This window comes from Petromyzon marinus, chromosome 22 (assembly GCF_048934315.1).
Source record: "Petromyzon marinus isolate PM22_M1 ecotype Great Lakes invasive population chromosome 22, UKy_Petmar_22M1.pri1.0, whole genome shotgun sequence".
In the NCBI taxonomy this organism is placed as follows: Eukaryota; Metazoa; Chordata; class Hyperoartia; order Petromyzontiformes; family Petromyzontidae; genus Petromyzon; species Petromyzon marinus.
The window spans coordinates 13,758,594-13,775,718 of NC_133688.1; the positions used below are offsets into that span (position 1 = coordinate 13,758,594).

General features: G+C 45.2%; 2 protein-coding genes across 3 annotated transcripts in view; both read left to right on the forward strand.

Moving 5' to 3' along the window:
* The window catches only part of LOC142925636 (uncharacterized), a 139,963-nt gene that overhangs the window by 91,811 nt on the left and 31,027 nt on the right, over window positions 1–17,125 (forward strand). The gene's annotated exons all lie outside the window — the stretch shown is intronic.
* LOC116944971 (glutathione peroxidase 6-like) lies at window positions 900–16,640 on the forward strand. 2 transcript variants are annotated; one of them, XM_076068732.1, is made up of 6 exons: window positions 900–1,378; window positions 1,894–2,806; window positions 7,687–7,780; window positions 8,263–8,393; window positions 13,657–13,787; window positions 15,585–16,640. In XM_076068732.1, the coding sequence occupies exons 3-6, from the start codon at window positions 7,708–7,710 to the stop codon at window positions 15,685–15,687; spliced, it is 438 nt and encodes a 145-aa protein (XP_075924847.1). In that variant the 5' UTR covers window positions 900–1,378; window positions 1,894–2,806; window positions 7,687–7,707; the 3' UTR covers window positions 15,688–16,640. The 2 variants fall into 2 exon arrangements, with proteins under 2 accessions (XP_075924847.1, XP_032814865.2); XM_032958974.2 differs by lacking the exon at window positions 900–1,378 and having other exon boundaries at window positions 1,469–2,806.

The following is a 17,125-nucleotide window of genomic DNA, read 5'->3' on the forward strand; positions in this document are numbered from 1 at the left end:
TTGTAAACGATATGCATCACATTAAGAAATCGCCAGAACTGAATAACACAGCTCTTTGAATGGAATAACGCAGACTTGAAACACATGAAGCACTGCTTTCAATTAAATAGTTGAGAACACCCTGGAGGTATATTAAACAATGCTCACTTTAAATTGAATAACCAAATGAAAACACAAATTTACCCGAAGTTATTCATTGCAAATTGATGTTTTGCAGTATTAGCTTTCGTCAATAACACTTGTGGCCTTAAAAATTGACCTTCTTCAGAGCACATACATAGAAAGGTCAGAGATATAAGGGTTTATAAGAGTTGGAGACTAAACTGAACACTGCGGTACCAGATGAAAATGAAATACAATACATTTTATGATTTAAATTTCGATTTAAAGCTTTCGTGACTGCAAGGATTCATCTTCTTTGGTTCTTTCGGTAAAGTCACGTAGAATGAGAATAAAATAATAAATTAAGAAGTAAGAATCCACCCATTTTTTCGCCATATAGCATTGTGATATATAACGACTTACTGTTGGTAGCTTAGCTGATTGGAGAATATATAGAGTTTATTGATAGCATTGAGGTAATTTATATTTTAGTTTTTTATTGGTTCATTATATAGTATTTATTATATATTGTAGTGTATACCCAGTTACTGTGAATAGCTCAGATGTGTAGGCCTTGACTTCAACATAGCCATTTCTGTGACCAGTCACAAGCTAATCACTCAGTTATTTCAATGCTAAATTCTCCTGTTTGATTTGTACTAGGTGCCTCTGTGAAAGTGTATGCTCTGACTTTAACATAGCTATTTCTGTGACCAGTCACAAGCTAATCACTCAGCTATTTCAATGCTAAATTCTATGCTAATTCCTTTGTCAAGGGGTGCCTCTGCGGATGTGTATGCTTTAACTTTAACATAGCCATTTCTGTGACCAGTCACAAGCTAATCACTCAGCCATTTCAATGCTAAATTCTATGCTAATTCCTTTGTCAATGCGCTTTGTTTCTTCTCACACAGCTTAAAGGTCGCGATCTGAGCGTGGCTTTCTCACTCCAGCGCTGTCCTCCAGACAGTCTCGTCCCTTCAGCTGATGAAGGCCGCTTGTGTTGTGGCCGAAACGTCGTGAGAATATTATTGTGTTATTTTATTTTACGTGACTTTACCGAAAGAACCAAAGAAGATACATTTTATGACTTCAAAAATAAATTAATAAAGCCAATTTAAAAACTGGTCATCAGAAAACCTTCATATATTTTAAATAACAATGCCCTATATTCAATTGTTTTTTTAAGTGCAGTCTCCAGCCTGAAATAACTTTGTACCTGGCTTCCCCGTCTTTCTATGAAGAAGGTCCATTACCAGAAACTTCACCCATTACGGTAATGTTTTCTTTTAAGGCTGTGTTATAGACGAATGTGTGGAGTAATTTTTGTTAGTTGTGCTTGTGCACCACTGACAACGCTGCATGCTTGTGCAGACACTGAAATAGTGGACTTGCAAGTACATTTAACGCTATTGGCATATTGCTATATATTTTTTTACTTTTAGTTTTCTTGTCATATGTTGGTTGTTAGGTTTATAGAACGGCCACTTTACTCCCTTCTTCCTCCTACTTTCCCCTTCTCTCTCCCTTTCCCTCCTCCTTTTTGTAGTTTTTGGTGTGTTGTTATTCGCAGCGTTCTGCACGGTGATACATACACATTGAGATAATTTATCAGTAACTGCTGCTGTTTTATTGTGGTAAATGGAAGGTTTCTTTTTGAAAAAAAAATCAACGGTATAGGTCAAGGATGGCCAAGTCATAGCGAGCGAGTCACGTGCAGATTCCTTGTAGGTATTTCATGTGCGTCTCGATTTAACGATATGAACACAGCTCATGTTTAACTTTTCACAGTGACCTTGTTGGAAAAAGGAGAACATCTGCAAAAACAGGAGCAGCCTTGCTGAAACTTGCCCCTGGCAGCGGAGCCAGACAAAATTCCACAGCCAACCAGAAGCATGTCCACCCGACAGGCGCACTCCAAGTCTCTTGAAGCACTTGGCCATATGATGATGTTGGCATGAGCCTCATGAGGTCAGGAGTTTGACACCCTTCCAAATGTACAGTATCTAGAGTACATATCTGGCCACAGACTATGTTCTCATGAGTTAATTAGTTCAATACATCGCTTAATTATTATCCTTATTCTATGAACATTATGGGATGTCAACAAATCACTTAGTGGGGAAATTGACGGCATAGACGCGCATAATTTCGCATTTAGCCTCCACGGCCACGCCACAATGCACGGTAGGAGAAGGTTCCCCTCAATCACAATTAAAATGCTGTCCTAAGCTGCTTTGCTCCAACAAAAAATGCCCTCATTACACCTCGTAATGCGCTGGGTCACGCGGCGTTTTGTCATTTTGAGCTGACCACTGTTCGCAACAGGACAATTTGTGGAGGGGTATAAAATGAGGAGGCTATTTGAGCCAGCCCCAGTGCGGTCTGTGTGTGTGTGTGTGCCCTCACATTCAATCAACCGCATCGCACATCCGGCAACGCTTTTTCCATCTGCCTCCGGACGTGATACGAACTTGCTGCGACTCTCGCTTCTGCGCTGTGCCGATAACAAAGAGTTGCTCTAGGGAGCTCTGTGGACACCATGCCTGGAGACAGGTCACTGTGTCACCCTCCGGATGGGAGAACCGTCTACGACTTCTCCTGCAAGACCCTGGAGGGCAGCCGCGTGTCCCTGGGGAAGTATCGCGGGCAGCTGGCGTTGATCACGAACGTGGCATCCTTCTGAAGCCAGACATCAAAGCAGGTGCAAGCCACGGAAGGCCCTCTCGTGTACACGCTTTGGTGGTCTTGGGTCGGAAGAAGTTGTTTTGTGCACTTTTCAAATCTTAAGATTGTAAACTCGTTTCTGTAGAAGAGTTTATTTTTTGCGTGTGTTTCATTAGTTATCCTCCCTCCTCCCCCCCCCCCCCGAAACCTCCAATTAGCGGGGTTTGGCAACGTAGGGTGCGAAAGAAGTTATCAACATACATACATACATAAGCACACATAATCTAGACAGTTCTCACGTAAGCAACCACGTGTTGACACTGCACCGGTGAGGGTCGAAGGTGATGGGCAACTTTTGGTACAAACGCACTTGGGACACAGTGGCGGCTGGTGGCTCACATGTTTGTTCGAGGGCTTGTTCGGTTCAATTAAATAATTAATTGCAATTAATTAATCTCAAAGTAATGTGCCCACAATTAATAAGTTGTAGGGTAGAGTATTGTGCAACACCACAACACTACTAGCGTCACCATCATCACCATCATCATCATCATCTTTAGCACAATCAGAATCTTTATTTAGACTGCAGGAGAAATCCGATGAGCTATGAAGCTCTTTTTCACAGGTGTCCAGTATGGGCTGCTCAGCATCACCACTTCCATCATAATCGATATCGCTATCCTGCCCACCACTATCAACATCGTCATCGTCGTTAGCCAATGTCTACAATCACTGCGATTGTACATAGCGATCATCGCCCCCTCCGATTGACAGACTAATGTCTCCAGATCGCTCTTGCAGATGAGACCTCGTCCTGGTCTATGGTGTTCTCGCCTGGTGAATATAAAAAAAGACTTGATCATCATCAGACAAATGCCTATCATCATTATTTTCATCATCACTAATATCCTAACCACCACCACCACCACAGTCAATCATCATCGTCATCCAATGTCTGTCCATGGATATCAATGTCTCGCATTATCAGTCAAATAATGTCAAGCATTGTACCCCTTACAATACTGCTCCAGTAAATACTTCTGTTACGTGTTGTGAGGCGCTCCATGAGAGCACAGGAGTCGAGGAATGAGAGGGATGTGAATGTAGTGGAGGCAGGAGAGAGATGGGAATGTAGTGGAGGAATGAGAGGAATGGGAATGTAGTGGAGGAATGAGAGGGATGAGAATGTAGTGGAGGAAGGAGAGAGATGGGAATGTAGTGGAGTAAGGAGAGAGATGTGAATGTAGTGGAGGAATGAGAGGGATGGGAATGTAGTGGAGGAATGAGAGGAGTGGGAATGTAGTGGAGTAAGGAGAGAGATGGGAATGTAGTGGAGGAATGAGGGGGATGGGAATGTAGTGGAGGAAGGAGAGGGATGTGAATGTAGTGGAGGAATGAGAGGAGTGGGAATGTAGTGGAGGAATGAGAGGAGTGGGAATGTAGTGGAGGAATGAGAGGGATGCGAATGTAGTGGAGGAATGGGAGGGTTGGAAATGTAGTGGAGGAATGAGAGGATTGGGAATGTAGTGGAGGAATTAGAGGGATGGGAATGTAGTGGAGGAAGGAGAGGGATGTGAATGTAGTGGAGGAATGAGAGGGTTGTGAATGTAGTGGAGGAATGAGAGGGTTGTGAATGTAGTGGAGGAATGAGAGGGATGTGAATGTAGTGGAGGAATGAGAGGGATGTGAATGTAGTGGAGGAATGAGAGGGTTGTGAATGTAGTGGAGGAATGAGAGGGTTGGGAATGTAGTTGAGGAATGAGAGGGTTGGGAATGTAGTTGAGGAATGAGAGAGATGTGAATGTAGTGGAGGAATGAGAGGGATGGGAATGTGGTGGAGGAATGAGAGGGATGGGAATGTCGTGGAGGAATGAGAGGGATGTGAATGTCGTGGAGGAATGAGAGAGATGGGAATGTCGTGGAGGAATGAGAGGGATGTGAATGTCGTGGAGGAATGAGAGAGATGTGAATGTAGTGGAGGAATGAGAGGGATGTGAATGTAGTGGAGGAATGAGAGGGTTGGGAATGTAGTGGAGGAATGAGAGGGATGGGAATTAGGTCAAACAGCTGTCAGTGGGGCAGCAGCCAAGCCATGGCCACTGAGGAGGGGGGTGGGGGGGTAGGAAAATGAGGGAGAGCCCAGAGAGCGAGCCGGGAGGGCGTGCGTTGGCTGCCCACGAGAGACTCTGAGAGACACAGAGTCTGAAGAGAGAGACAGAGACACAGTGTGAAGAGACAGCGTCTATGGACTGAGACTGGGGAGAGACTGAGTGTGGAGAGACACTGAGAGACACAGAGTCTGAAGAGAGAGACAGAGACACAGTGTGAAGAGACAGCGTCTATGGAGAGACAGAGACACTGAGACTGGGGAGAGACTGAGTGTGGAGAGACACTGAGAGACACGGAGTCTGAAGAGAGAGACAGAGACACAGTGTGAAGAGACAGCGTCTATGGAGAGACAGAGACACTGAGACTGGGGAGAGACTGAGTGTGGAGAGACACTGAGAGACACAGAGTCTGAAGAGAGAGACAGAGACACAGTGTGAAGAGACAGCGTCTATGGAGAGACAGAGACACTGAGACTGGGGAGAGACTGAGTGTGGAGAGACACTGAGAGACACGGAGTCTGAAGAGAGAGACAGAGACACAGTGTGAAGAGACAGCGTCTATGGAGAGACAGAGACACTGAGACTGGGGAGAGACTGAGTGTGGAGAGAGATTGAGAGACACAGAGTCTGAAGAGAGAGACAGAGACACAGTGTGAAGAGACAGCGTCTATGGAGAGACAGAGACACTGAGACTGGGGAGAGACTGAGTGTGAAGAGACACAAAGAGTGTGGAGAGACAGATCGTGTGGAGAGACAGATCGTGTGGAGAGACACAGATCGTGTGGAGAGACAAGTCTCTATCTCCCGTGGTCACGTGGATTTTTCTTTGGAGCTATCATTTGTCGCCTGGTCGCTTCTGAAAAGAAAACTAGACATGGCTCAATGGGCCCTTACCACGCATGGTGTCTCCGTGTGGAGTGGTGGTGGTGGCTAGGCCTTGGCAAGGTAAGGTAAAAGGTAACAGGGAAAAAACAACGAGGCTACCTTTACCCTACCTTTTACCTTACCACAATACAATCACTCTACCATACCTTTTATCCTTCAGCAGGTAAGGTAAAAGGTATAAAGCAACGAGCCTACCTTTACCCTACCTTTTACCCTTACCCCATACAAATTACCCGATTACAGGATAATTACTGGGGTACCACACATGAAAAAGGTTTATAACAGGTAAATTCTAGGTAGAGCGCTTTATTCATTTATAGAATACTCTCGATTCTTCCAATTTTACACGCTTTCTTTTAACTCGGTCTGTTGTCGTTGTATCCTCAAATCTTGTAACTCAATGTGGTATCGACTGCAAACTTGGTATACTTATGTCTTACTGATGACAATACTATATTCTATCATAAAAAATATATATTTTTAAACATTATTTTTTATATGTTATGTTTCGACTTGGGTCTAACTATCCACGGTCAACTCACGTTGGCTGTAAATCACCACGGTCCCCTTACGTTGTGGCAAGCTTCGGGGCCACTTCCTGGAGTCGTGGAGTTCTGCCATTACTAGTACGGTACATTTCATTAAAGCGTGTTTTTAAAAAATATTTTTTAAAATATTACTTCTTAAATGGAGGCCACGGACTGCACCACGGAGCTTTTAGCGGTAAACAAGGCACCGTATTTACCGGGTAATACTTCACGCTACCTTTACCCTACCGGGTAATTCTTCCTAGCTACCTTTACCTTACCCCTTGGCATGTCGATACCTTTACCCTTTTACCCGGTAAAAAGGGTAAATTACCTTACCTTGCCGAGGCCTAGTGGTGGTGGTGTTGTGGCATCTACTACACAGTACGGTATATGATACTGGTAGGAACCCCTGGTTACACCAGTCCACAGGGGATTATTGTGTCCGTCCGTCCGTCGTTCATCCAAAAATGGGAGGGGTGGGTCTGGGTGGGGAGGGAGGTAGGGGCTGGGTGGGGAGGGTTGGGCTGGGTGGGGGGTGGGAGGGGTGGGGCTGGGTGGGGGGTGGGAGGGGTTGGGCTGGGTGGGGAGGGGCTGGTCACCCCGTGGTGCCCTTATAAAACTCAACATTTAACCTACACACGCCGGCTTGTGCCCGCCTTCACAGTCGGGCATATTTGCGGAATACACCACGTGGTGCCGCCGTTGACCCTGGCCATTGAACCGAGCAACCCAACGTTCCTACCAGCTCCCTCCGCAGGAGAATGTGTTTCCAACAGCCCCACTTGCTTTCCTGGCCATGATGCACAACATATGGTGTTAGAACTGGCCTGGGCCTCAGCAAGGGCGACACCGCATGAAATAAATAGTCACAATTATGCCCGTGAATTTGCCGTGGAAGGTCTACCCTGAGTGGCTACACTCGTTTTCAAGAGGCTCTTTGATGAGGGCGTTCGGCCTCATGGCATCTGCTGAGTGGCGTGTCAGAGGAAAGCGGAGAACCTGCAGAAACCTCCGTGAAGAATACTCCAGCACGGGTCAGGTCGAGTAAAGAGTCCGCTGTTGTACCACCATCTCCTGGCCACCTCTGCGGCTCAAGCCTACAACACCTGGCATTTGCAGGCAGAATTTCTCATGCCAAGTACTAAGCAGGCTGAACACCGCTGAGCTTCGAAGATCTGATGAGATCGGGTGATTTGGTCATAGGTACCGGATGCGATGTGTTAGCTAACAGTGCTGGGGAGATACAGGCAGGTGAGGAAAGGACATCACCACCCTTCAAGTTTCAAGCTGAGTTTGTTTAAACCAGGCGATAACTCAAGAGACCAGGATGAGTCTCGATTAGCGAGAGTGACTTCGGTACGTGCTTGTGTCCCTGCACGTGTGTGTGCGTGCAGTATCCACTGCTGAATGCACTCATGAGCGACTTCTCTCGCTTCGGATTCACTGTCCTGGCCTTCCCCTCCAATCAATTCGGCTTGCAGGAGCCAGGCAAGTTTGTGTGTGTGCAAGTGTGTGCTAGTGTGTGCGTGCACTCAGCCTCAAATGAGTACCTGGTGCGGTGTGTAAACATCGCCACAAGGGAGACAAAGGCGGTCGGGCATAGTGCTGACCACCCCCTCATGTGCCGTGCCGGCCTTCATAGGTGCTCGCTAACAGCACTTGCCCCAACAGTATGTTAAGGCTATACGGGAGATCTTTGTCTTTGCCATGCAGGCAACCACGTTGGGTGGTGCCATCAGCAGTCAGGCATGTTAAGACAAATATTGGCCAATTGCCCTAGGTTATTGGCAAGAGCACTTCATATAAAATATGGGACTCTGCTCTGTTCATCGTCGAGCATGATGGGCACAAGCGAATATAGCGGAACTCTGTTCTGTCTCCACATATTAAAACGCATTTCCTGTTTGGTTTCAAGGCCAATATTGTCAAGCAGCATTTAATGCAATGACTGTGTGTGTTTTGGCGAGCAGGAAATAACAATGAGATCCTGAACTGCATCAAGTATGTGAGGCCTGGAGGTGGATTCGTGCCCAACTTCCCCATTTTCTCTAAGGTGGATGTGAATGGAGATGAAGCAGACCCTCTCTTCAAGTATCTCAAGGTGGGTGGGAGTGACGGGATCGTTCAGGGTCACAGTGCTGAGCCAGCACTCCAGAGATCCTGAAGACCTTGGTTCGAATCTGGGTTTCAGCCACCCATCCGTCATTTAGCCGGGTTTTTGAAGTGTCACGAGTGTACGGTGTCAGCCCGGTCACCAATGACAGAACACAAATAATTCCATCACACCACATTGGTTTTGTCACTTTATTAGGCACATTTTCAGCTCTTGACTGAGAGTAATTGTTTGACTGCCCGACAGAAATTAATACATTTGACGAAGCACGTTTTAGTGTGAATACAATAGGTCACACATCGTCACAAATGTCCTACCCCCCCGGTGCATCACGTCATTTATGGACGGCCCCTAAAAGTTCGTGCATTCTTTGTTGCTGACCACAATGCGTGCTCGTGTCGCTGCGAGTTGTGCTGTACGCAATGTGTGTACATGTGTAGTGACTAACTCGGAGACGCTAAGATTTGGAGGCACTTTTATTTATCGAGCACCCTCGGCACAAGACGCACCCTACGTGGGTACACACTATTGCTGTTACTAGCCTATACACAACACCACGTGGGTACACACTATTATTGTTGCTATCCTATACACAACACCACGTGGGTACACACTATTACTGTTGCTAGCCTATACACAACTCCACGTGGGTACACAATATTGCTGTTACTAGCCTATACACAACACCACGTGGGTACACACTATTACTGTTGCTAGCCTATACACAACACTACGTGGGTACACACTATTACTGTTGCTAGCCTATACACAACACCACGTGGGTACACACTATTACTGTTGCTAGCCTATACACAACACCACGTGGGTACACACTTATTGTTGCTAGCCTATACACAACACTACGTGGGTACACACTATTACTGTTCTTCTTTGGTTCTTTCGGTAAAGTCACGTAGAATGAGAATAAAATAATAAATTGATAAAATAAAATAACACAATAATACTCTCACGACGTTTCGGCCACAACACAAGCGGCCTTCATCAGGTGAAGGGACGAGACTGTCTGGTAGGACAGCGCTGGAGTGAAAGAGCCACGTTCAGATCACGGCCTTTAAGCTGTGTGAGAGGAACAAAGCGCCTTGACAAAGGAATTAGCATATAATTTAGCATTGAAATGGCTGAATGATTAGCTTGTGACTGGTCACAGAAATAGCTATGTTAAAAGTTAAAGCATACACATCCGCAGAGGCACCCATTGTTAAAGCCTATACACAACACCACGTGGGTACACACTATTACTGTTGCTAGCCTATACACACCCTACGTGGGTACACACTATTACTGTTGCTAGCCTATATACAACACTACGTGGGTACACACTATTACTGTTGCTAGTCTATACACAACACCACGTGCGTACACACTATTACTGTTGCTAGCCTATACACAACTCTACGTGGGTACACACTATTACTGTTGCTAGCCTATACACAACTCCATGTGGGTACACACTATTACTGTTGCTAGCCTATACACAACTCTACGTGGGTACACACTTACTGTTGCTAGCCTATACACAACACCACGTGGGTACACACTATTACTGTTGCTAGCCTATACACAACTCCACGTGGGTACACACTAGTACTGTTGCTAGCCTATACACAACACTACGTGGGTACACACTATTACTGTTGCTAGCCTATACACAACACTACGTGGGTACACACTATTACTGTTGCCAGCCTATACACAACTCCACGTGGGTACACACTATTACTGTTGCTAGCCTCTACACAACACCACGTGGGTACACACTATTACTGTTGCTAGCCTATACACAACGCTAGCCCTCTAACACCGACGGCGCTGAACCGAGACAGCCAACTAGCATCTAGCAGCGCAATGTCGAGTGAAGACGACAGCGACGATGGCGACGAGATGACAGCGACGATGGCGATGATCTTCAACAGCACAACGGGGATCCCACTCCATACGACAGCCCCGAGCTCTCGCTCAGGGCCCCCTTTTATGCTCCCAGCGTGACCTCGCTCCGCCCCGGCCACGCCCCCTCTCTAGAAACTACCAGCGGGTTCCCGGGCTTCCCCCACTTGCCCCTTCTGTGACCTTTCCCCCAGATGTCCCCTCTGGTGTATCACGTGGCCTGCTGACGTCAGGGCTGCTGTAAACAGCAGATCCCCTTCCCCGCCAGCAGCCAGCGCTATGCTGCTACATTACTGATTCTCTGTCAAGACACGTAGACAACGTGCCACACTTCCTGCTCAAACCCTCAATTGGGCAGCACTTGTAAAAATAATAAAACAACATGAATGTTTACAGCATCTCAATGCAATAGCTGAGTTAGAGCTGGATGGACAGGTGGTGCATTGTGCGATGAACCCAGCTACATGAGTTTGATTACGGGACCATGGTCAACATCAGTGGCAGGTGATCTCTATATTGAACTATTAAACAATTTTATTTATTTTACCAGATAAGGCCCACTGAGCTATATAGCTTTTTTCAGAAGCGATCTGGTCACATATGATGGCTCAACAAAGTTGGATTATCGTGTGGAAAGTACTAGCAGAAGAAATAATCTAAAAACATGTTGAGTCTAACTGTGGAGGGAAAAACCGGAGGACCTGGAGAAAAATCCACACGACCACGCAAACTCCAAATATACAGGCGTCAGGGTCGGGATCAAACCCATGACCTCCTGTATACCAGGCGAGGTCGTTAATAACTTGCCACCATGGCGCCCATCTGAACTGGTCATGATCTCGCTCCCTTTTATCAACTCACACTGACCAACACGATCAAGTATGGCCAGTCAACTCCCATGACTGAAAAAGCCTTCATCTAGTGGTGGATTGATAAAGGATTGTCTCAAGAAGCTGTACAAAGCGGTCATATAGACACAAACAGGACACTTGAAACTAAAATAATACGTTAACAATAATACGAATGCACGAGTTAGGCGTCAAAAATACTTAAACAATACGCTTGCTATTTCTTACAAGGAAAATGTAGTAATTTGAGTGGAAGGAAACATAAATAATGAGTAGATGCGCAGGCGAAGGTGCAGGAGGCAAGTAACATCTACGATTGTTCTCGGGAAAATGTACAAAGTACATGTTCTTTCTTATTTAATTTATCTGCATTTCCACTGAACTGCGCGTGAAATGCCCTTCTTGGATGTGGGAAAATCAGGCTGACCAACTACGCAGGGCATTAGATGCGACTGGACGCTTTACAAAGCCGACCCGTCACTCTGTGGGGCATCGCCTCGTGCGTTTTTGTTCCCATCAGGGGCCATCCATTCAGTACTCACGCATGCGTACGCTTGCGTATGGGGGGGGGGGGTCTACTGACAATGTGCGTACGCATGGTAAACGGGGGGGGGGGGGGTGAAGCCTCGATAATAATTTGTCTACATGAGCCTTCAAATGAGTTAGATAGTCCGGCGGTGGACTATCTGTTTGCTTAAACACGTTAATATTATTAATCCTTGATCGTTTCTGCGTGGATTGAATATCGGCCGTTCTATTGGATTCGGGGTGGGGGGATGGGGGTAGTGCGTCAAGCTGTACGTACGCAGTTGGTGGGGGGGGGGGGTTAAAAAGTACGCGTGCCTACAGGGAGGGGAGAGGGGTTCAGTTTTGACAGATTTTTTGCGTACCTACTAAATGGATGGCCCCTTCACCTGCGACTTTTTCCCACACGATGCCCACATGCTGCTGCTGTTGTTGTTAACGAGCTTGTTTGTCTGTCGTGACGCTTGCGTAACTCGTTCATTAACAAAACGAAACATTTATACTTCCTCCTGAGTGTTGTTGAAGTTTAATATCCTTGACACGCATGATCTACCAAGACAGCTGTGTATTCGCTGCAGTCATAACCGAACGAGCTGAAACATCTTTTCTACATCAGACCGCATGCGAGTTTACTTCCCTGTCCAACCGTTGGTCACTTTAGGAACGAAAATGTTCATGATAACGCAGACACTGGCAGTGCTGCATGACTCATTGTGAACATTGCATGAGAGTTTTTGATTGAACGCATGGTTAGTAACTCTGCACAGTTAATAATTGCTTTTCCATTTATTTTGGGAGATTTTTTTACATTGAAGCAAAGGTGTAAAAATCACATTTGCACGGTTTAAAATGTGAGTAAAGATCACACGGCTCATCGTAGTGCATCGCAACAATAACTTTTATATAATCACAAATCCCATTCACGCATCCACTTTGTGTAATCTGCAGACACCCCCTCTATATTATCCTGGTATTGGATGTAGCCTGTAAAATCTGTGGGCCACATCCGTTCAATTTGGAACAGTGGCATTTTGTTTAGCTCCAGGTTGAGGAGGTAAGAAAGTCCGCCTTAGGTTTTCCAGTCTCGGGTAATAACGCGTGCGAGTGGATTCATCGAAAGTCAGGAATGTGCTGGCAGTGGCTTCATCATCATCATCAATGCGTTCTCCAACAGACAGACACACGTTGCCCACCTAGCCTCCCAGGGGTCTGGTCTGGTGGGAGTCCAGAACTCAGTGCCGGATTAAACCAGTGCGGGGCCTGTAGCATATGTTATAAAGGGGCCCTAAAAAAACACGTAAATATGAAAACACTAATTTTTAACTTGCATAGTAAAGTAATTGTATTTATTTCATTTGCTATACAGCCATATAATACGACAAATCGCTAACCTTAAACACACATGTGGTTCATAAAAGTTGAAGGCAGTATAGTACTATAGTACTCTTTGGTTCTATTCGGTAAAGTCATGTAAGTAAAAAAATAAAACAAAAAATCACGACGTTTCGGCCACAACACAAGTGGCCTTCATCAGGTGAAGGGACCGTACTGTCCAGAGGACAGCGTTGGAGTGAAGACAGCCAAGCCCAGGTCGCGTCCTTTAGGCTGTGTGGGAGGAAACAAAAAAACGCCTTGACAAAGGAATTAGCATAAAATGCTGTCGAGGACCGGCACGGGGGGGGGGGGGGGAGTTTACAAATGTTGGTGTGAAGGGAAATAAGCTGCTTACACCAACATTTGCAAACTTTTGCCTGAGACGGGAAGACCTGCCGCGGATTTTATTGACTTCTGAATCTGGAACCACGAACCGCCAGATTAAAACACACCACTCTTGAGAAGTGTAGTTTCTTAAGATTAATATAGTGGTGGTGTAAATGTAGTTTATCGGATGAGCATCAAGAGCCCCGTGTATGGCTTGTGCTCATTGGAGGTCAATAGCAGCAGTTCAGTCTTGCGTCTCACGCATTCCTCAGGACTCCACCACGGAGGTGGTGAACAAAATTGAGGATGTCTCCAATATCTTCTGGAAGCCACTCCGGGCCAATGACCTCCGTTGGAACTTTGACAAGTTTCTGGTGGATCATCTGGGGCGCCCCATCATCAGGTACGAACTTTTCGAAGACCGATATATACAGGAAATGCCTACTGTGCAGTATATAACAAACTCAGTAGCGTACCATCTATACATCCATTATTACACGAGTGACCTAATCAGTTATGACCAACGTTAATTTCATTCAACATCTACGATCATTGGAATTGCCAATGGCAACATCGCTCCCTGACTAAGGTTTCACATGGGTGAATATTCCAATTAGGGGTTTTTCAGTAAACCGAAATGTTGACAAGCTAGCAACATTTTGGCAATTGTACACTTATATCCTTCCTTAACATTGTTTAAAATTTTACATTACAGTACACCTACACGATATCACCCAAGATAAACATATTATGTATCATATTGGTCGTGAAAGCCTACGTATACAATAATTGTTCTTTGTTCAACCTTTTAAGATAATTGCAAAAGTAGAACATGAGACAATAAGAATATGAAACACCACAGCAATCCTTTTCACGTATCAGCAACTGCATTAAGCACATATACTCTCTTAAATAACCAGGTGTTGTTACACGTCATCACACAGTCGTTTCTAAATGCTTGTTCGTTTATACGCTCTGGAGATGGATTTAGTTGTCATGGTGTATTTTTTGTATCCAGAGAAGCCAGTAGATTTAATAGCACAGGTTGTGTTTTTCTACAGTGGGATTAAATATTGTGTTGATTCTCATCTCGTTTAAACTGCTTGCCATAATCACTCTTTGGTTATTTCGGTAAAGTCACGGATAAATAAATAATAAATCACGACGTTTCGATTGCAACACAAGCAACCGTCATCAGGTGCAAGCTCAGAGAGAGACACAAAGGGAGAGACAGAGAGAGACACACATAGAGAGAGAGACACACAGAGACACGGAGAGAGAAAGACAAACTCTCTGTGTTGCATTGCATTACATTTATAAGTTTACTAGCTTTGATTTCTCAAACTTCCAATTTCTCTCTCACTGCCGCAGATCCCCCCCCCCACCCCCGGCTCTACATGCCCCCTGCTGCAGATCCCATCCCCCCCTTGTCTCTCATTGACATGCTCATTTCTCCGCCCCCCCCCCCCTCTCTCCCATGCCAGTGATCTCTATATAATACCTCGTCACAGAGACGTTGTTTCTCTGTGTGTCTCTGTGTGTCTCTCTCTGCGTGTGTCTCTCTCTATGTGTCTCTCTCTCTGTGTCTCTCTCCGTGTCTGTGTTTGTGCCTCTCTCTCTGTCTCTCTGTCTCTCTCCGTGGCTCTGTGTGTCTCTCTCTATGTGCGTCTCTCTCTGTCTCGGTGTCTGTGTTTGTGTCTCTCTCCGACCTTGCACCTGATGACGGTTGCTTGTGTTGCAATCGAAACGTCGTGATCTATTATTTCTTTTATTTTTTTCTTTCTACGTGACTTTACCGGAAGAACCAAAGAGTAATTCCTGCAGTCACGAAAGCTTCAAATCAAGATTGTCATACTCATTTTTGCAGGATTACGTATTCCTTTCTCACATGGTGGTACACTATTAGTGTTGTGCAATTGTCAATCGTCGTTGTTGTTGTTGCTGCTGCTGCTAAATGCGATGTCAGCACATTGCGATCGTGATGTCGGTGCAGTTTGCACTTTCGAAATCTGCCACGCTTTAATCGTTCCTTAGAGTACCATCGGTTGGCGCTGTTAAAATCAATACACATCTGGCACACATACACAGTACCGAACGGTGTATTTCCCACGGAGGAATATAAAATGCTACACTGCTATAGAACATTAATGTATGGCTATATATACTAACATTAGTTTATTCCCCTTTGTTCTGACGTCAGATATGACAGGTTGACTTCGTTTGACGTCATTCGGAAGGACTTGGAGGAGATCCTCGGCTGTAGTGGAAGTGAAAGTCATCCATACCACATTTACCGGCGCTAATACCAGTCCATTCAAGACATCTCGACGCAATGCGGGTCTTCAGTAATTATGATCACCATCACGGAGAAAGCCCGTTTAAAATCCACGTGCAACACGCAGTTTATCACGTAAACACATTAAAAACATGTAACATTTTAAAAGGCTAGAAAAAAATCTCACGTTTAATTCCTCGGCTAAATATCGTTTTCAGAAAAATTAAACAAAATTTGACCTTTTATTTATAGCGAAACGGAACCGGCTCGAACAGATAATAATACCAGTGACACAGTAACGTGTGCCCGGAAATCAACGATAGTATTACTGCATTTAAATTGACACCAGTACGGGGGATGAGGGGTGGATTTAAAAAATATAACCTTAATAATCATCACATCCACGTGACTGAACGCAGCAAGCCGCCAGGCATTTAGCTGTCATGGGTTCATGTCATATTGCCTCATCATCAGCTCAGGTTCACATGCGCCGTAACCGTGCAGAAAGATTGCCGGTGATGTCCTTATTAACCAAAAAAAAAGACAATAATGAAATCAAGGAGAGATTTTAACATTGGCCATGTCGCGGTTGGCTGGGTTGACGATTTTTGTTTGCTGTGCGCACCAGCGGATTGGTTGGCTGTTGATGAAGAGCTCTTGGCAAAAGGCAGATGATGCCCCCTGAGAGTCTCCGATGGAAATTGGTGGACTATTGGGGTGAAAGTATTCACTTGAAATCAACAACTCAGTGTTCGATGGCAACAGGGGCTGGACATCTCGCCCGATTTTAAAGACGAAGTGCATTCAGCCGGGCGAAATGTCGCTCCCCGCCTCTGTGCCTGGGACCCCCATGTTCATTTAAAAAAAGTCAGCCTCGCAGGGACGCACGTGAGTCAAAACGACACCCGGTACACGGCAAGCATCTGACCGCGTGTCTTCTTGAAAACGAAGCAACCATGCAAAATAAAGGTAATGATTACTCATTGCGTCCTTGTGTTGATTCGCGTGGGCATTTTGGTGCTACGTACATCTGCCAAGGTGGCTCAGCGGTTAAGATTAAAAAAAATAATCCTTAAAACACATTTACAATACTGTGAGCTCAAAAGGAAAAACATTGGCCGATGGCCCTTCATCAAAATACAGAGGCCAGGGAGATAAGAGTTCGGAGTCAGAGAGTGCAATGAATACGTTAAAACCTGATGAGAAACATTCATTTGTGGTTTAACAATGTGATCTTTAAAAATTAGACATTAGATCACGAGCACAGTTCCTGCAACGTAGTTTATAATATCCGTGCATTCATATACTTTTTCAAAATTTTCTTGCTGTGGTTTTCACACCTGATGATGATTGCTCGTGTTGCAGTCGAAACGTCGTATTTTATTGGTTTATATTTTTATTATTTTATTGTTTCCCTTCTACGTGACTTTACCGAAAGAACCAAGAATATATACATGCTTAATTTG

Coding starts and splice junctions, on each gene's coding strand:
- LOC116944971 (XM_076068732.1), top strand. CDS start 7,708: ATGAGCGACTTCTCTCGCTTCGGATTCACTGTCCTGGCCTTCCCCTCC. Junction 7,781..8,262: donor ATTCGGCTTGCAGGAGCCAG/GCAAGTTTGTGT, acceptor TTTGGCGAGCAG/GAAATAACAATGAGATCCTG. Junction 8,394..13,656: donor CTCTCTTCAAGTATCTCAAG/GTGGGTGGGAGT, acceptor CGCATTCCTCAG/GACTCCACCACGGAGGTGGT.